This window comes from Podarcis muralis, chromosome 6, assembly GCF_964188315.1.
Source record: "Podarcis muralis chromosome 6, rPodMur119.hap1.1, whole genome shotgun sequence".
Classification (NCBI taxonomy): Eukaryota; Metazoa; Chordata; class Lepidosauria; order Squamata; family Lacertidae; genus Podarcis; species Podarcis muralis.
Window position 1 is genome coordinate 55,858,070 of NC_135660.1, and position 21,088 is coordinate 55,879,157.

The 21,088-nt window shown below is 41.5% G+C and overlaps 1 protein-coding gene across 3 annotated transcripts in view; it reads left to right on the forward strand.

The window, feature by feature from the left end:
• The first annotated feature begins 1,429 nt into the window (after positions 1–1,429).
• LHPP (phospholysine phosphohistidine inorganic pyrophosphate phosphatase) overlaps positions 1,430–21,088 on the forward strand; it is a 108,482-nt gene continuing 88,823 nt past the window's right edge. Inside the window, exons 1-3 of one of the 3 annotated variants that reach the window (XM_028730003.2) lie at positions 1,430–1,612; positions 16,012–16,199; positions 20,706–20,859. In XM_028730003.2, coding sequence (XP_028585836.2) covers positions 1,440–1,612; positions 16,012–16,199; positions 20,706–20,859 — 515 coding nt within the window. In that variant the 5' untranslated portion in view covers positions 1,430–1,439. The remainder of the gene's footprint in view (positions 1,613–16,011; positions 16,200–20,705; positions 20,860–21,088) is intronic. The other 2 variants (XR_013393216.1, XM_028730004.2) reach the window with 2 other exon arrangements.

The window sequence follows — 21,088 nt, forward strand, 5'->3', positions numbered from 1 at the left end:
TGGCCACACTTGATATCAGAATGGATCAGCCAACAGTATCAAAAGAGGCAGTACATAGGCACAAAGGTTAAGATGTGAAGAGGGGAAGAGATAAGGATGAGATTTCACGGAGAAAGGAATATACCCTAACAGAGAGATGAGCCCGTAGTTAATCCTGAAATTGTGGTGCTGGTCTGTGAGACTTGCTGTGTTCCTGTTCTTGGATCATTCCCCACAGCCACACTTCCCATAATTGTTCCTGTCTTTTCATCTCTTCTCATCCTCTCTATCTCATAAGGCAGAGATGGAGAAGCTGTAGCCCTCCAGATATGCTTGGATGCCAACTCCCATCAGCTGTAGGCAACATGAACAATGGTCAGGGATGACGGGAATTAGTGTGTGTGTGTGTGTGTGTGTGTGTGTGTACCTCCTAACTTCAGCAAACCGCCTAAGACCACATGCATTTATTTACTGCACTTCTATCCCACCTTTTTCTCCAAGAAGCTCAAGGTGCCATACATGGTCATTTAATCTCCACAACCACCCTGTGGGGTAGGTTCGGCTGAGAGGTTGTGACTGTCCTCGCCCAGTGAGCTTTGTGGCCAAGGAGGGATGTGAACCCTGTTCTCTCAGGTCTGACACTATAACCACTGCACTACACTGGCATTCCTGCTCGCTCTCGCTCGCTAGGGTCCCTGTGGGATCGGTTTGACCTCCCTGCAGCAGTGTCCACAGCCAAGAATTCTCCACAACCTGTCTCCAGCACTAAGTCTACTTATGAGCCCACCAATTAGCTCAGTGGATTAGAGCATGGTGCAGGTTGCAGGTTTGATCCTCGTAAGGGACAGCTGCATATTCCTGTATTGCAGAAGGTTGGACTAGATGATCCTAGGGTTGCCACCTTTGTTCTGGCAAAAATACAGGACAGGGCGGGGGCAAATTATTTTTCACCTGGTGCTGAAGCGAATTCAAAGCAATCCATTTACAATCTATTGCAGCCTAACAGGATCGCCCCTCTGGAATTTGTTGTCACACACACATGCCTCATACACATGGATTTTAAATCTGCATGTGCATTGCTACCCAGTGCTTAAATACATGACCTTTCACACACACGCATTTGGAGAGGATCCCTAACCCGGCACACAGAGAAGCCTTGAAATACAGGGCAAAGCATTTTACATTGAAATACGAGTCGATCCTGTATTATACAGGACAGGGGGCAACTTTTCCAAATCTGGAATTCTGTGATTCTACGCCCAGCGCGCCCCCCCCCGCCCCAATGTCCCAGGCAGCTCCGATCAACGCCGTCTACTCGGAAGCAAGTCGGCGGCACTCACTCCTCCAGTAACTGCTTGCAGGCCCTGAGGCGCCGTTCGCAGCCTCCGCGTCGGCGGGCGACTACATTTCCCAGACGCCTCGGCGGGCAGGAAGGCTTTGGGAGGCGGCGGCGGCGGAGAATGTGCGCGCTGGTTGTGGGCAGGCTGCACGGGCTGCTCTGGGCGATGGCGGAGTGGGGGAAGCACCTTGCGGGCGTGGAGGGGCTGGTGCTAGACATCAGCGGGGTGCTTTATGACAGTGGAGGCGAAGGAGGCGGAGTCCCCATTCCTGGATCTATAGAAGCAGTGAAAAAGTAAGTGGGGACCCGCGGAGCCCCCAGGCTGCAAGTTTCTTGTCCTCCACAGAACTCCTTCCCTCTGGAGAGCCCAGGAGACCTGTCCTCCTCGTACAGCGTACAACCATTTATAATGTCGGAGCCCTTGTGGGAGCTGTGAGGAGGAGGAGGAGCACACTGCAGTCGTGCTTTTTCTCAGCGAGAAAAGGGGTTCCGATAGGGAACGTCTTTGCACTTTGCTTTTCGCACTTGAAAGGGAAAAAATGTCAGGGGGAAATAAAAGGCGCGGTCGTAGAGCAGGGCTGCCAGACCTGGTTGGTTTAGGAACGTAGGTAGCGGCTCCATCTAGCTCAGCGCTGTCTACACTGACTGGCAGTGGCTCGGCAGGGTTTCAGGCAGCGAGCCTGTCCCTGCCTGACCCGGAGATGCCACAGGTTGAACCAAGGACCTTCTGTAGGCAACACGTGAACTCTGCTACTGAGCTGCAGTCCTTCCCACACAGCTGGCAAGTCATTAAAATATAACAGGTAGGATCTGAAGATTGTCTGTGAGCCACACAATGAAGTCCTGCCCCCTGATCTCCCCCTCAGGTTGGCTCTCAGTGGCTGTTGTAGTAGATTGACACACATTCTGTACACATGCACACACATTTTAGCTGCAATGGCCACATGTTCTGTCAGCTAATGCTGATGATGCACACCAGACATTGGTATACTTCATTTACAAATAGCTTAGAAAGCTTGTGCATCAACAAAGGAGGCTTTGTTAAGGTGCTACAATACACTTGTTTTTGTTGTAACAGGCTAACAAAACAACTAGAGAATGTATCAAAGTTGCATATCTTCTATACTCCCATTATTTTTAATCTCATCGCTACAACTGTAGTGTTTTCAAAAAAAAACAGCTAGCGTTTTAAAATATGGTTGCATAAAGCAGTTAAAAACTGTTTCTTCTAATGAATAGAATGAGCATTAAGAGAAAACCTTTTTAAAATTTGACAAGATCAGATGAGCAAGCTGAAGTGTAGCGTGATCTCTAATTAAAATGAAAATAAAATGTGTTTTGTAAAATATATATTAACTGTTGAGGTATTATCCCTAAAAATAAGTGTCTGGTAAAAATGCAGTTAATTTATCCAGAATTAACATTAATTTTCAAGTATACTTTGAATTACAGGGAAGGAGGGCAGGACAAGGTCTCTTGTCAAATCTAGTTGTGCTTGTAGGAAAAAACATATTTTTTTGAAGTAGAACACACCTCAGGCAGGTGATCTTATTGTGGCATCTTTGTCCTGTTAGAGTTTCCTAGTGTGGTGAGTATTGAGATGATTCCTTTTCTTTACTGCCTGGGGTTACAAAAAATTCATTGCTGCTGAGAATAGAGTGGTACCTCGGGTTAAGTACTTAATTCGTTCCGGAGGTCCGTTCTTAACCTGAAACTGTTCTTAACCTGAAGACCACTTTAGCTAATGGGACTTCCTGCTGTCGCTGCGCCACCCGAGCACGATTTCTATTCTCATCCTGAAGCAAAGTTCTTAACCTGAAGCACTATTTCTGGGTTAGCAGAGTCTGTAACCTGAAGCGTATGTAACCTGAGATACCATTGTAATGGCTACTTCTCCTTCACAGAAAATGGGGTGGCAGTATTAACACTGATAGGAATTTGAAAAATAGAATCATGAACATACAGGGGCCGTCTAGTTATCCTTTGCTGTGCGGTGCAGAATCACCCTTGTACCAAGCCTCTACAGATGAATTCATGCAATCCAAAATATTATGTATCTCAGACAAATATGTGGCAGAAAAATTCATTGAAATTACTTCTGTAACAAGTCAATCTACAACCCGGTGGGCAAAGTCAGAACAACAACAACCAACCCAGGGTTGCTTACCCAGAAAGGATTCCTCCTCCTGACTCCACATATGATAATCAGTGAAAGCTTGAGTGTGAGTAAACTAAACCCTCTTTCTTTCTTATAGACTTCCCAAGACAATTTATATTAATAATAAAATTTCATTAAAACATACAGTGTGAATCACAATAAAACCTTTTAAATAAGCTGTTGAGTCATCTGATGGAAAATAACTGGTATGATCCACCAGTATGTTGAGTAAGCCTCATTCACCTATTTTGCACATAATGCTAAGCCAAACCATAGTTTAGTGTGAGCAAGCAAGTGTGCAATTTCCTGGATGAAAGATTGAAGCTGTAGCTACTTAGCATTTCATGAGGACCAATCAATTGGAGTTGCACAAGAGCACCAAATTATTCTCAATTAGAGAACCAGATATCCTTTTCTACTAGAGTTGCTCGTTCATTTCAGCCTCTCATTGTGGCATTTCCTGATACCTTGGTGGAAGGAATCATGCTCACATGCAGGGTAGGAAGAAAATTTCTTTTGGCTCAAATGGGCCACACTTGAAGTACCAGAAATAAATCAAATTGGATATTTTGTAATTTTTATCTGTTCTAAATCTATTCATTGATCTAAGTTTGCGTGTGGTCTCTTTGGACATGTGCAAAACAGTAGGGCAATGCAAAGGCACTTTCCCACTGTGGTTCTCCAGCAAGTGGTATTGTGTTTGTGATCCTGAATGTAGTCTTTAGCTATTATGACTAGTGCCTATTGATATCCTCATCTTCTGTGAATTTGTCTAATCCCCCTTTAAAGCTGTCAAAGTTGGTGGCCATCCATCACATCTTGTGGTAGCTTATTCCTTAGTTTAGCTATGTGCTGCATGTAGAAATGCCTCTGAAAGCCTGTGCTGAATCTCTTGCCGTTCGAGTTCGTTGGATGACCTTGGATTCTAGTATTACAAGAGGGGCAGAAATCCTTTTTCTTTCCCCAGACTCTTGTCTCTGCAGATTGCTTTCCCGTTACTTTGCATTTGTTTAATTTCTATTGACTTAAAATTGCGTTGTTTTGTTTTGCGTTTATTTTTAGTGTACTTTTCATTTTCTGTTAGTGGGAACTTGTAAAATCCATAAAATAAAAGAGAAATAAAATGGGACTGCTGTAGTGTATGATGCAAGGCCTCTTCTGGTATTACACATATGGACCCAAAATGTGCAGGGAGCCTCCATGGATACAAAAGGCTCCCCACTTCACACAGCTGCCTTCCAGGAGTAGGAAGGCAATAAAAGTGGCAACTGGGTGGGTGGAGTTAGTGCCTTCGTTCTTGCTTCCTGCACCCCCTCACGTGTATCGTTGCCCATGTTTGTAGCAGCTGAAAAGGGTGGCAGTCTCATTTTGCATAGTCTGACTGTGCAAGTTGCTCTATGTACAGCTTTTTTGGTTATGGAAAATGTGCTGTATTCTTTTGCTGAGAACCAAAATCTATTGAGGCTGTCATGAATAACAGTGGATACTTACTCGGAAACTTTGCCCTTTATTTCACATAATTAAGGCAGTGAACTATACATTAATTCTCTGCTTCACAATTGGATGAATATTACAAATTGTTTAAACCAAAGAGTTGTCTGTGCTGTCCTTGGAACCTTAGCTGTCTCTATTAGGCTTCGGTGTCTGTTGAGGTTTTTCAGTCGGACTACAAAATAGTAACCATATTGTTCATTGCCATGCATGCTACAGCTCTTACGAGCTGTAATCTGTGCAGACAACTTAAGCTGTAATTTAACATCAGAAATATGTTGGTTGATATGGCAGCAAAACTAGAGGCTTCAGGCAAAATGGGCGATGCTGGCGTTCTGTTTGAATTGCTGGAAGCCTCTTGAGTCCAAGTCGTTCATTAGGGATTAGTATGTTTCAACAGTTAATTTGGCTTCAATGCTTATTTGACCCAAGGGAGAGTGGGAGACCATACTGAATCTTCAAAGTGTGCCTTGACATGCGAACTAATGATGGTCCCCAGGATGTTTAGTCCAAACAGTCAAATACATTTGGGCTAGGTCCGCGATAGCAGAAGAGCGAGTGAAATTTGCTCAGGCTGAAAATAACTGTTGCATCTTCTGTGGCTGGGAGCCAGTGTTGGGTTATATAAATATAATGCCTGTTCACATTGCTTCCACATACTTGTAGCCTGTCACTATACTGCAAATTTGTCCTGAGCATGCTTTCCCAATTAGCCTATGAGATAGAAAATGCTTGAAGTCACATGTCTTTATAATGGGAGAATGGTAAGAGAGTCATTGAAATAAAGTTCGGAAAGAGGCTTGGATGGGCAGGGTTGGTTTATGACATTTTGCTGCCTAAGGTGAAGGATAAAATGGTTACCCTGAACCCTGTACATTCTAATACAGAAGCTAACGGGACTGGAAGTTGAATTTTATTTCAACACTGGTAGACAGAAAGTCTTCCTACTTCTTTGCAATTTCCCATGCAGCATTGTGGCTGTATTTCTATCAGACAACTTATTCTTTCATAGCCTGTGAAATTATAAACCTTAATATTATAGCTTCAGGAGTGTGGTTAGTGTGTGTGCTTGTGTATAAGTTCATGTGAGAGATTTTTCTTTCTGCTTCACCAACAACCTTTCCCTTACAACTAATTGAAATGTGTAATTAGCCGAGCTTGGTCTACTGCCTAAAGTCCATCATAGAGGAAATGCCAATTCTTTAATTATGAAAATAAGATGGAAGCATTAAAAACATCCCATCCTTTCTTAGTTTCTGTGTTTGCTTTGAAATGGTGAGGGACAATCTAACACTATAACCCTATATATGTCTCAGTGAGTTCAGTGAGACTTCCTTCCAGGGAAATGGGTATAGGATGCATCCTCTGGAACTTAACTTTTTGCGATGTTTAGGCCAATATATAATTATGGAGGGTTGCATGTGCTGGAAAAGAAAAACTAAACTGGAAGTTGAACAGCAACATTTCTCTTTACGTTTGATTAGCCAAGAACAGAATTTGCCTCATTATCCTTATTGCAGAAAAGCTCTTTTATCTAATAACTTGGATTGTTTCTCACAGGGTAATTATGGATGCCAGGATGCATGCAGTTGTCAGAATGATCCAGAGTAATCAAATTTCAATTGCTGAGTGAAATTTCATATTAGGGTTTGATTTATGTATAGCTTGCAAAGGTTAACACACTGTGGGCGAGTGCTAATATGTTATAATTTTTATAGCTGGCCACCAGCTTATTTGGTTAAGTGGATTACATGTCATCAAAGAATAGCTCGTTGCATTCCAAAATAGTCACTCTTGTTTTGTCACTTTGTCAAAACATCTGTTGAGTATGCAAGCCTTTGTGTGCTTTTTATAACTTAATATGAAGTGTGACCACGGGCGTATATCCTCTGCCCTTGCTAGCAATTACTTTTATTGTTTTAATAGGCAAGGACACAAGTAAGAATCTTAGTTAAAAGCCCTTATCAAATCAGCCATAGCATCTCCTCTCTTCTGTGCTATTATTGCCCTGATTGGTTTATACAGCATCAACATGAGGCAAGTGATTTGCTTTTCATGTTGCAACCAGTGAGGAGTTGGCCAGTTACAATGCAGAAGGTGGTTAAAGAAGCAATAAAACATGCTCCGCCTGAGACCTGTTATTTGCATTTACAGCTGTATGCTGATAGCATATCCATTAGCATATACATCTGAAAAGCCCACAGCGGTTGGACATTTACAACATCCTGTTGTTTGGCCACTATAGGGCATCTGTTAGCACAACTTTCAACAGCGCTCTTTAAAAGAGGAACGGAAATCTTGGGCATCATGAGGCGGTGGAGCAGCTGGACAGTCCTGTTAGAATAAGATACCTGCAGAGTCTTACAAGGGCAGGATTGCCAGGGAACCTAGCAGAATTGGAATTGTAAAACAATTCAGTATGTAGGGGCGGGTTGCAGGGAGCCAGTACAGATGATCCGGCAAGCAGGTCTACAAAGACCCTGCTTGAGGTGCATGTGAAATAGACATTTGCAGTGGCATCTGCTAGTTTCTATGAGTGGCAGTGATTGGTGATGCTGACACATCAAGCTGCTTTTTTTTAGGTAGATAAAATAGCTACACTTTACTTTTTGTATATCGAGGCCGAGTACTTTCATGTTATACTATATTTTAAATCTTAATATTAATTATTTTAATTTGATGTATTCTGACACACGCTCAATAAATGCAACAGTTCTAAGACAAGGCACAGTAGCTATATGATCCCACCTTTTTACCCTCTCTTTCCATCCCATATATCTTACCCCCTAAGTTAGGGAACAATGTTTTTTATAACAATAATCGCTGAAGCATTGGAAATGCACATACGAGTTGTATGCAAGGAGACTCTTCCATACAAAAAGGTACTAAAAACATAAATGCACCAACATATCCCAGGTGGCTTTTCCATTTGCATAACCAATGTGGCTCCAATACACTATGGCTTTCCATTTTCATGTTTAAAACTAGGGCAAGGGAAGGCTGACTACACACGACTCGTTCAGAGACATTATACCACCATGATATTTCTGATCACTGACAAAGCTGAGAATTCAAATTGCTACATTTCCATTCCAGTGCCTTTTTATTCAATTTACAGACCCCTGCATTGCTCCAACATTTTCTTCTAACCAGAGGATCTGTGTTCTTGTAGCATGAATCCCCAAGTAAGGTCAAAGCAGTTTGCTGCCACATAATGACAGTACCAAAGTTATTTGGGGGGACATGCTACTGTTGATAAAGCAGTTTTTTGCTAGCCCCAATTAGTAAATCATCTGTTAAAACAGGCAGTAGTTCATAGTTCTATTTCCCCTATAAGACCTTTAAAAAAATAATGTATACTAGAGGATAAGACCGTCCTTGCAATATTATGATCCCCAAATAAATGGACACAAAATACCATATATATATATATATATATATATAGAGAGAGAGAGAGAGAGAGAGAGAGAGTGTGTGTGTGTGTGTGTTTGCAGAATCATGGTAACTTCGCAGCTTTTAAAAAAGGTATGAAGCCGACTGAACCATCCACTTTAATTCCAGTTGAAAGGCCTTATTAAAATGAAGCAAAGAATTGCTTCCTTTCTGTTAGTCTCAAGTTAATTGTTTACCAACAGATGTTCTTTATATACAAAGTATAATAATGATTTCACAGTGGAAGTGTTGTATTGGATTTGATTGGCTTGATTGGCTTTTATAGATGATAATTAGTGACTTCAAAGGCAAACCGTTAACTATCCATCAGTATGAAACAAAGGCCAGTGTAATATGATTACTGGATTATATTGCCCATAAAAATGTTGTGATTAAAGCAGCTCAGTATAGTAGTAATGGCAAATAAATTTATTTCCAGGACTGTACAGCTAATTAATTAATAGCTGAACTGCAAAGGTTCATAGGTGTCTTTGGGATAATCAAGGAGGGAAAAGCTCTCAATGCCTGTACAGATGAGCCTTTTTCATGCAATTTCAACTTGCAATCAGATCTCAATTACTCTGCTATCAGGCTCAAAGATCAGAGGGCTAATTGGTGAACATTTAATCAGTCACTTGCGTTAATGGATGATAGAACCCCAAGGCTACTAGTTTTAGGCTTTGAATTAGAAGAATAGGATTGAGGGCCCAATACTGTTGGACAGAGCTATGCATGCTTACTAAAGCCGAACAATGTGTTTTTTTCTATTGTCACCAGTTGCATGCCTGCTAGCTTTTGATGTAGCTTCATACTCTGGCTGCTTGGCTCTTCATCTGTTTATCTCTCAAAAATATGTGTGGCTATAGTTGTATGGCTGCCAGTGGCTATAGTTAATTTATGCAGGGTATATTATTTTTGGTTCCCAGGAACCCCAAATATTTAGGTGTCAACCTGTGTAGAAAAGCAAAAAATTAAATAAACGGGGGGGGGGGTGTCAAGATTTTAGCTTGCTACTTGTTTCTTGTCTAATTTTCTTGTTATGGAGTTAGGTATCATCTCAGTTGCCCTTCTGTGGCTCCAACCTTTGCTGAACCTCTTTTGCCTTTTAGGTGCAACTGATGAACTTGCTCCTTTAGCTTTGAAGACCTATAACGTTCACGACGCTAGTATTGAATTGCTGTTGGATACCGTAGCTCTAGTCTGCCCCAGTGCCCCAACTATCTGTGTTGCTATCTAATTATTCATTGCTTGCTGGGTGTGTGGTTTTGCTTCTTTCTGAGAGCTGTATTCTACTTTTGTTAACTGGCATCCTTTTGCAGTTCGGTGATACAACCATACTCATTAAAAATCACCCTCTAGGGTGGCCCAGTTTTCTGCCTCACATAGTAATATTGACCCTCTTGCCTTCTTGCTGTACATGAGCTTGACACAACTCACCTTTTTTTTCGCTGCAAGTTTCTGTTATATATCTACCAACTATCTTTCCTGCTCCTTTTTGGCCTTCCTTTTCTTTAAAAATATTGGAAAATGAGAAGGTGCCTAAGGAAAGACCACAAAGTAGATGAAAGGAAAGGAGGGCATCGCCTCTGAACGTAAGCGAGAACTTAATAGATGAAAGTTTTGAGCAAAGACAAGAGAGCATAAAAAGGAAATAAAACTTTGTAATTTAAGGTTACCAGGGTTGAGATAATATGGAAAAGGACTGTGAAAGTAAGTGGATGCCGAAGTCCTTTTAAAGAGAGATATTAAAGATCAAAGCAATTACATTAGTGTCATTTTTTGGTGTAGCTCAGTAAATAACAGAACACTTCCTTGTATTGTTTGCAGAAGCAGGAGTGTTGATAATCTACAGAAACATTCCAGTATTCTTTGTGCTAGTATTCCCTCGTTTACCTAGAATTGTGGCTTTGCTTATCATAATTTGATAAATAGATTTTGATAGATTTTGATGACTTCAGTCAGTGATGTGGGGTGCTGGACCTGCTGAACTTTCCTTAGTAGCTGGCAACAGACCGGGAGCCCACTTGCATTCTGTTAATGGCATCATTAATGATTACTTGAAGACCCAGGGATATAAAAAATGTTGATGAATTTTCAGTAAGTTCCCATTGAGTAAAACTGTTCTGTTACTCTGGCAAGGGAATGGTCAGCCTGAAGAATCTTGCAGAGTCTCTATCTTGATAGAAGGGGGTTTCTATAAGTGAGCAACACATGATTGACAGGTGCTTCTGGTTTAACACTGCTTGTTGCCAGACTCGAATTTCAGCCTTGCAGAAATACACGTATATCTGATAATCAAGAAGTACACTTTGTGTGGAGGTTCATTGTGACATAAGAAAACTAATTTCCTTCTATGATGCAAACTTTGAGAAACCGCTTCTGCTAATCTCTCTCTCTCTCTCTCTCTCTCTCTCTCTCTCTCTCTCACACACACACACACACACACACCAACAAACCTGAAATTCTTATTTAACAAGTGTGGCAGTCTCATTACACTGAAATGCACAGAACACATAATGCTGAAAATTAACTAGTTCAGACACAAATGGCTGTTGGAGTCGTGTTTTGGGCTCCTCCCTCCTCTTAAACACTCAGATTCTCCCCAATTTCCTGGTTCATTGCAAACCACAGCTTGACAAAACCCTCCAAATCAGGCAAAACATATTTTACCACCTGGGTGCTATTGAAAACCATAGTTTAAAGTGCGTTTCCTGTTTTGGTTAAGAGGAAACAATGGTTTGTCATGAACCAGGGAACAAGAGAGAAAATTGGAAGACATGAGGGAACGGGGAGCATGTGGAGCAGAAGCATAGCCTGATGCTTATATCTGGAACAGGATAATGTTTATAATCATAATATCAACTGTCAACCAAACTTTGAACTCGTTGTGTGTCTCCCATAGATTTCTGGGTCTTAAATATCACTCCTTTTAAAAATCTGAACCTTTGGCAATGTTTCCATTGCACTGTGGACTAGTGAAATATATGCGGCGGTATCATAAATGGAAGCTAACAGGCAAGGGAAATAGAAGTAAGTTTAGGCAGTGAGAATTTTCTGGGCCTAGAAAATAATCTGAAAGTGCCTGCTGTAATTCTGACTTGGCTAGTGTAGGAGACTGTGTGAAATACAGTGGAACCTCGTGTTACGTACTGTCCTCCTTGCGAATGCTGCGGGTTACGAGCTCTGCTAACCCAGAAGTAGATGCCCCGGGAACTTTGCCCCGGGATGTGAGCGGAAGGCGCGCACCGGCAGCTCGGAAGCAGCGGGAGGCGCCATTAGCGAAAGCGCGCCTCATGTTATGAGTGGTTTCGGGTTACAGACGGACCTCCGGAACGGATTAAGTTCGTAACCAGAGGTACCACTGTGAAGGGAATTTCTATGCCAAGAAAAATAGTAAATGATGAAGCACCATATCTACAAGTGGGAATTTGAAACAACTTGTATATCTCTGCTTATATATACAACAATAACAAATTTCCTAGTTCCCCAGTTCACCCTTTCCATCATAATTGTAGATACATCCCTGAGTTTCTTCATGTTATGGGTGTGGTATGAGGAGATAAATGAAAATATTTTTAATTTCAGTGAGGAGCTGTCCCTTATTCTATGCCAGTTCTTTGAACTGACCTTTACCTCATTCTGACAGAACAGGACAAGACTCTGAGTGACAATGTCCCACAATGCAATTACTGTGCGTCAGATGAGCTGGTCCCTTACAAATCACCTCGAACTTTACACATCTGCTGGCTGTCAGCATCTGCCAGGTTCATTCACCCGAAAATAATGAAAAAAAACTCTCATTATTGTGCCATAACAGGTAAAGTGTTAGGACAATTATTGGACATCCTGAGTGACCTTGTACAGTCTTAGCCAACTGCCCTTGCCAACATATTTTTGGGTTAGCCTATGGGTATGTAAAATAGAAACCTTCTTCCCTCACCCCTCCCTGCTTTTAGATGACATACAGGTTATGACACAAGTTGGGAATGGGAGAGAAGAGAGAAATCTGGGGATCCTGTCAGAGCATCGTTATTTTCTAAATTGCTGCTGCGCCTTCTGGAAAAAGGAAAAACAAAGTGAAGATTCAAACTTAACAGCTAAGGTGAATTCACTTGCAAGTCTAGGACTTAATACATTCCCCCCCTTTATATCTGACTTCAGTTTATAATGACTGCTGGCAAACCTCAGAGATATTATGGGTTCGGTTCCAGACCAGTGCAATAAAGCGAATATTGCAATACACTGGGACACAGTATGTAGTAGAAATGATTGATTCCTTGTAAATTAATACCACTTTGCAATATTTAGCTGCTTCAAACAGTGCGTTTGCAAAGGGCTTTAATCTCTGCTTATCTGTTGATGAGTGGGGATTAAATCCTGCTGCCATAGCTGTGTGATCTTGTTTCCTGCTGGGAACAGGGCATGTAGCCAATGCAGGGTTAAGCCCTATTTCTCCAACTCATCAGCTGACATTACCAGTGACATCAGCTGGTGAGTGCAAGTGTGCGGGGTGGGGGGGGGATTGCTTCGCAGACCAAATTGGACCCCCTGGCGGGCCAAGATTAACCCATGGGCCAGGGGTTCCCCACCTCTGTAATAGAGGTTGAAAAGAGAGGTTAACTTCCAGTCTTAAACATACAAGTGCCAGTAAGAATATTGGCAGTGCTGCCTACCTAACAGACTGTATGTGAGCCAGGCCTTAGGAGGATTTAGTCTTGCATTCTGTTTTCAGCGCCAAAGCTCAGTCCTGAAACTTCCCAGGGTGAATAACAGCTTCAGGGTAATTTAACCCCTTCCCCTCCCCTCATTCTCGGGTCCCAGATACCCCTATGGTTCTTACTTAAACCTTGACACATAAATTACAGCTCCCATAGTTTGGTCCTCAGAGTCAAGATACCAAATGGCTTGGCAGTCCTAGAAAGCCTGATGCAATGGAACTTCTTTATCTTCATTTCTGTCATACAGGTGTGTGCAATGCCACATACCTTTCTTCTATGATTTTCTTTTCAGTTCTGTGGTTGTACTTGTCAGAAGAGTATGTTCTCAAAATGTTGGTAGTGTCAGAGATTTTTTAAAAAGTTGGTGCGCTTTGCTGCAAAACGAGTTGTCAGCGGACCTAGTTCAGCTCCGTGCATGCTGAATGTCTGTATTACAACCATTTTTCCTTCTCTTAATTCAGATAAATGTTTAGGGAGGTCTCTTAGGGCAGTTCCTAAGTCATGGATGGTAGCATCCAAAACAAATGAAAACGAAAATACACCAAAGAGGAGATACTTGGCTGAGTGCAGGTTGGAGTCAGCCATTGTTACTCCGTTTCCAGTTGTTGTTGAGCCTTCTTTACCAGTTCTGTTATTTCATAGCGAAGAGCTCGCCAAAGGCTCCATGCTGTTTGATTATGGTTCAGCACACCTGACACTTGGCAAACCTTCCATCTGGAATTGCCCCTATGCTTATGATCTCAAGCAAAGCATTGCTGCATTGATTGTAACTCTCTTTGCTGCCTTCCCATATTGATACAGTGTGTTGGCCCAAATTCATTGACTATTCAAGTAGCCAGCAATACCTAATAGCTGTTTGAGTTAATCATGCCCTACAGTTATTATTTCATATATGTGGCAATACAAGTTGTTCTTTAAGCTAGATTTTTAGAATCCTAGAATTAACTCTGAACACCTTTGCTGCATTTAAAATATATTATTATTATTTTGTTTTTATACTCCAGTGTAAACTATATTTGGAATAACAGATGTGAAGTACTGTCATCTAACTGTCACACCAATTGTTCATTGTTCTGAGAAGGTCACATCATAATTCATTAACAGTAATTATTCCCTGGGTACACGCTGCACTTCTTTACCTCAATTGCTTCATTAGCCCATGAGTGATTCTCACATTCGTTGCTGCAATCAATGAAGATATATTTATAATGTACAAGTGGATGCTATTAGTTACAATATATTAACTGCCTAATTTAAAATGGAAAAGCTATCTTTATGAAGGGCAATTAACCACTAAGTGTAATTGATAATTCACATACCTATGATTAGGAAAGACAAATAATGCCAAAAGAATGATTCTGGAGACGACATCTTTGGACATTTTAAATGGGCATAAGATGTGTGTGTCGTGCCCCCCCCCCCCCGCTCCTGCCATGGGACCACATTTTTCATAATTGCTTCTGATAGACATATTTTGCTTGAATTTAATTAATATGTTATACATAATACAAAAGGTATGCATTTTGACCTCTTTGAAAAATCATCTTATTTCCACACTCTTATTTTATTATTGTTTAATATCATTATATACATGCTTCAGCATACAAATTCCACATCCTTTACAAACCTAATATGAACAGATATAAGCAAATATACCAATCATTCTTCAATCTCATCAACAAATAATTGTATACTGGGCAGAGCAACCCACCCCCTGATCTGCTGTTGAACGAGGCAGATATATTCTTCCATCTAGCATTGCTCAGCTCTGCCACTGCAGAGCTCCTTAATAAACCCCTCAAACTGTGGATAAGTGGAAGTGTAATCCAGGCTTGTTTGCTGCATCAGCCTGTGATGTGGCATAAAAAACAACAACAGGATTTCTTGCCCTGCTTCTTCTGCCCTGGCCAGTGTGAACAATTGGGTTGTGTGTGCAGTGTAGCTCCACCACTCTGTGATGGCTTCCTGCAGCCCTGGTAGGTTTAGGTAGCCCATTATTCTTTCCTCTTTTATGAAACTGAAACTAACTCTTCATTAATTTAACCCTGTAAGGGAATCTTTACTAATGTTAAAAAAAAGCTCAACATTTATTCCTACATTTACCGAACCAATGGTTTTGTTACCTCTGCATCTCACCCCGCCCCCAAATGCCGGAATACTAATGGCACTCATATGGTTCAATGAAGTTTTTATACCTGTTCTCTCCTTAACCTTTATTAATATTTGTAAACAGAAATTATTAACAATTCTTAATAACTGGACATTTCTGCTGAATAAGAAATGATGTCTATATCTCCAACATTCATCTTTCTTTGCATAAATCCTTTTAAACCCCCCCCCCCCATGGTGTCATGTACCATCTAGCTATATTTTAAAACATTCTCAACTAAATTTTCTTTTGGTCTAGCTTGGTCCTACACGGGTTCCCATACTTTGTTTGAAATACCTTTATTTTCACAGTCAAAATGGTATTCAGGTGTCATTTTGAGGTGCTTGCCAACTCTGAAGTTCTTATAGCACAAGTTTATGTTTGAGTTTATGTTTACTTGCAAATAATCCCCAGTGGGGTTGTATCCCTCCCTATATAATCTATAGATGGAGCCAGAAAGTTGCATCACCAAGATTTAGATGGATACTGAATTTATATATATATATATATATATATATATATATATATATATATATATATATATATATATGTATGTATATGTATATGTATATGTATGTATATATATATGTATGTATATGTGTATATATATATATTGAATGCAAACAACATAATAATCTGACTCTTTATGTATGAGTTTGTAATACATTCTTCTCATCTTCTCATTTATATAAATTCTGAATTCTGTAGCTGATTGATTTAATGTCTCACCGTTTTGCTCTGTCAGGATCAAGACATCTGGTCTTAAGCTGCGGTTCTGCACCAATGAAACTCAAGCTACGCGAGACAAGTTTGTAGGAAAGTTGCAGCATCTGGGCTTTGACATTGGGGTGGATGAAGTCACTGCTCCAGCACCAGCAGCATGCCGAATCCTGAAGGAACGCAACCTGAGGCCACACCTGCTTGTACATGATGGTCTGTTAGTGTTTAATGCTTTGTACACACTTGCTGCTAATAACAGTGGAGGTGGGCACTTTAAATGTGGTGCAGTCCTATTTTTGCAATGGGAATGAAGACATTTCAAGGCATACATGTTTTCAGGTCTGTGGGTTAGATCCAGGAGCTCCTCTCCTTCGTGCATAATGCCTCTTCTGCTCAGGGTAGTGCTGTTTTACCCAGTGGCGTAGCGTGGGTTGTCAGCACCCGGGGCAAGGCAAGTAATTTGCGCCCCCTAACCCGTGGATTTGCGCCCCCTAACCCATGGATTTGCGCCCCCTAACCTGTGGATTTGCCCTAACCCCAGATGTTGCGCCCGGTGCAGCCAGCCCCCCCTGCACCCCCCACGCTACGCCACTGGTTTTACCCTTTGCATTAGGGTGTTTCACGGGAAATGAAAACTCAGCCCCAAAATGTGCTTCAACAAGAGTGTTCACAAACTCTTGCAGAAGCATGACAGCTCCTATAATGCCTGATTATTATCGGACTGTGTGAAGTCTTGCACAAGTGTTTGATGAGCAGCATTAGTAGTTACTTTTCTTCTGCATGTTATCTAACCACCTTCTTGAACCGGGAATGACAGGGAAGGAGAACCATTGAGGTAAAATTTACAGAACATACAATTTATCTTGAAATTAGAAAACATCTTTTTTGCTTTCTATAACATCACAATAGCATATATTCTTGTTTTGCTATCAAGCTGCTTCTGCATGCACCTGGCAATAGCTAGGGAGCTGGTCTTTTTGCTTACCATCATAGGAAGACGCTTCCGTGTTCTGACTTTCAGCTTCGAGATCTAACACAATGTGCCCTGTGTATCACCTAAGTGCATTTTCCACACAGTACCAGAGGTTCCTGAGGATGTCAAGTCACTTTCTGCTGCACTTGGAATGAAGCACAGCAGAGACTAATTTATCTGCTTTGGCCTCCCTGGCCCCAGTCTTATTTTAGTGCCCCATCCTCACTAGGAAGACTATTGGCAGGCTGGTTAATGGTTAATAGGACTGTGTAACAGCTGTTCTTCACAGAGAGCTCTTTCCCCCTGAATCTCTTGGTCTCTCATTTTATCTTTAGCACACCCTTGCCTTGTTACTCATGATGTGCTTTTTTACATGAGCCCAGTACCTGTCCACAGTTCCTCATCCTGGCCACACCTATCTCTTGGCTATTTGCCCTGTTGTTTCAAGACCTGGCTTGGGTCATGGGTCCTAGATCTTGTCCTTTCTTGTCTTCTTTGTGGTTCTGATTTCCCTAGCTATGCTCATGAAACCAGCTTCCATGTCCAGCCATGGGCTAGGACTGCCCTGCCTTTTCCTGTGATAAAATCAGTAAAGTTGAGGTCTGAGGGCCTCAGCTGGCCCTCCAGCAGATGGCTGTATCTGGTCTATGCAGCTGGAAATGAAAAACTTGATTGATCTAGCTCAGGAGATTAAACAACAACATGGTTGTAGTTGATGCGCATGGCCTTAGTCCCTTACGTTACAAAAATTGGGTTGTCTTAACATCTGGATTGACCAGGGTGCTCATAGGATTTCACTGGAGAGCAACCCCTCAACCTAATAATAAGTGCAGTAATGTTTGACTCTGTTTCTGACTAGACTTCTCAAGATCTTATGCCTATGTGCTCCTTGAGAGAACAGTGTTTGGGAATTGTAGATGAAGAGGTGCCAGGGTGAAAGTGCAGGAGAGAGATGAAGGAAGAGGTTGCCCTCAAGATCAGACAGGGAAAGAAGGGGCGGCAGCATTAATTGAGGAAACGAAAGGTGAGGGAATAAAAAAGGCAAAGCCTCAAAATGATACTGAAAGGGGAGGGGAATAAATATTGGAGGGTGCAATTATGTCCCTTTCTGCGTAACCGCAACCTAAAATGAGGAAACGGTTAATGAGAAAGTTGTTATCTGTTCTGTTTTATCATAATCCCTGCAGGGATTCATTCCAAACATGTTGTCTTGTAATGACTGCCTGGGTGAAAAGCTGCTTATCTACTTGCTATGTCCAAACATATTGGGCATATTGTATTTTCCAGTAAAATGTATTGCATTTAGTGTTGTGCTGAACCTTTTGATCCCATCTGTTTTTTTGGCAGCTTGAAGAGGGTGGAGATGAAGTAAAGTGGCCTTTGGAGAGATGGGATGGGGAACCTCTAATAAATTTTGTGGGGGACAGCAGAAAGGTTTACTTGTACTTTTTCTTTGATAAGATACGAAAGAAGAAACAATAAATAGTACCCATGTTGAAAACAAAACAGAACATTACAAAAATTGTTATTGCAGTTAACCAGACCTTAACCTAATATGGTATTTATAAAAATAAAGGGTTTACTTTATTAAACAGCATGAAGCCCTTAGCACAAAAGCTCACATATTTCTAGTATTTCCTAGAAGACCATGCAACCATGCAGTGCGTAGTGGATAACATTGGTCTTTCTAGGATGTGGTGTCGGGATGTAAGCTTTTGTGCAAAGAGTTCTGTACTACTGCAAGCACAAGTGGGCTCTTCTAATGGGCTAACAGCCCTGCTTTTTAAAAAGTTCCACCATGTTTTAGAAAAGCTCATTCATGTTTGCAGCAGTGCAGGGCTCTTGGCTCTAAGGTGTCCTAGAAAGGCCATGTTACTACAGAGGAGAAAAATGGGTTTGAAGAGGTAAAAAGTCTGATCTGCCAACTGATACATTTATTAATGTAATGCAGATCCTCAACCTATAAAATTTCTCCAGAGTTTTTGTTTGTTTCCCCACAAAATAGGCAGAACAAACAATAAGACCTTGTGAAATAAGGACTAGGGCTTGATGCAACAGTAGTTCTAATTTGAGCATCATTTTAAAAACTTGAATTCTTCTTCTTCTTCACCATCAAGACCACAGTTTCAGATATGCCAATTTGCCTTGTAATTCAAAAGAGTCACTTTTGGAAATACAGCTGATGTACACTTTTGTGTTCAGTTTCATCCAAAAACATAACAAAAATGCTGAGCTGCAACTTTGGGGTGTCAAGTTCATTCCAAATGACGATTATCTGCTTGCCATCTCATAGATGCACTTGCTTGGTTCTCCAGCAATCAAGTGTCTGCATTCTGAGATGTGCTGCGGCTTGTGACCTGACCTTAGGTCTTGCACTGCTAGCAAAGAAGTGCTCAGAATGAGGATGCGTTTCACTGGAATAAAGCATAATTTTACACTGGTATCGCAACAAAGGTGTGCCAGTTATGTAACATCAAAAGGGAACATTTTGATTTCGATGTCTCAGAATTTAGCTGCATGTAATGCAGAATAAAGGTAAAGGGACCCCTGACCATTAGGTCCAGTCGTGGATGACTCTGGGGTTTGCGGCGCTCATCTCGCTTTATTGGCCGAGGGAGCCGGCGTACAGCTTCCAGGTCATGTGGCCAGCATGACTAAGCCGCTTCTGGCGAACCAGAGCAGCGCACGGAAACACCGTTTACCTTCCCGCCGGAGCGATACCTATTTATCTACCTGCACTTTGACATGCTTTCAAACTGCTAGGTTGGCAGGAGCAGGGACCGAGCAACGGGAGCTCACCCTGTTGCAGGGATTCGAACTGCTGACCTTCTGATGAGCAAGCCCTAGGCTCTGTGATTTAACCCACAGCACCACCTGCAGAATACACACTAGCAAAATCCAGAAAGATTGGCTGTAGATGGCAAGCTGCTGTTGATTTATAAGTTTTGATGGCTTGGGTTTTTCAAGTTCCTTTCCAGTGTTCTTCCATTGTGTTTTACGGCATGCGCACACACAGAAGTGGAATTGCCATGTGGAGTGCTTTAGTTCAGGAAGCTGATCAGTCATGCTGTCTTCCAGAATGTTCCATACCATTCTCTCAACCCTGTTTTTCATTATTTCCCCACAACAGTCAGTCAGCTACATTCACACAATACATTTCAAGCGGTATTAATACCACATTGAACAATCAAAGAATTCTGTAGTTTGTTAAGGGTGCTGAGAGTTGTTAGGAAGCCGCTTTTCACCTCACAGAGCTACAGTTCCCAGAATTCCATGTGAAGAGGGATGAATTGTGAAGCCACTCTGAGAACAACCCTCGGGACCCTTAAAAAACTACAACTCCCACAATTCCTTGGGGGTGGAAGCCATGTTGTTGTTTTTAAGTGGCGTTGTAGTGCTTTATACGTATGGTGTGAGTGTGACCTAAGTTCACTCCTCATTGGTGTGTTTGGTTGTTGTTGTTTTCATCCATCATAGTTTTTTCCTAAATATTTTTTTTGCTTCTGCAACCTTTGGAATCCTGTAGGCCTGCTGATACCTCCCTCTTGTGGCTGGGTTGTGCCATTTTGATTATGTAGTTCTCAGTGTGTAGATCCTTGAATTCACTTTTGGTGTATCAGACAGAGTAGTTCAGCCCCCCCCCCCCCAAAGAATAGTCAGAACAGCAGTGATAAGTCAATGAAAAGTTGAAGAAAGCGTAGTAAATATATGGCTTCCTGAAATAATTTGATTTTTCTCCCCCTTAGATCTTATCCCAGAATTTGCTGATATTGATAGAGCAAACCCAAACTGTGTGGTGGTTGGTGATGCAGCAGACAACTTTTCTTACAAAAACCTTAATGCTGCCTTCCAAGTGCTCATTGGTTTGGAGAATCCAATTCTGATATCTCTAGGGAGAGGGTAAGTTAATCAATTTATTTATAGTTCTCAGAAATATTGGGGATGCCAAAAATATATGTGTGCTGCTTGCTTCCCCTTCCAGCCTCAAGTTCTTTTGCTGTATTTTGACTTCTTTTTTGAAGCCCAGAATTAGGGAGAATTATGCCACTATTGCACTGCTCTTTGCATTATCTTCTTAATAACTTATTTCCTCGTGGTTTTATCTGTTATTGCTGTGTATTAGACGTGT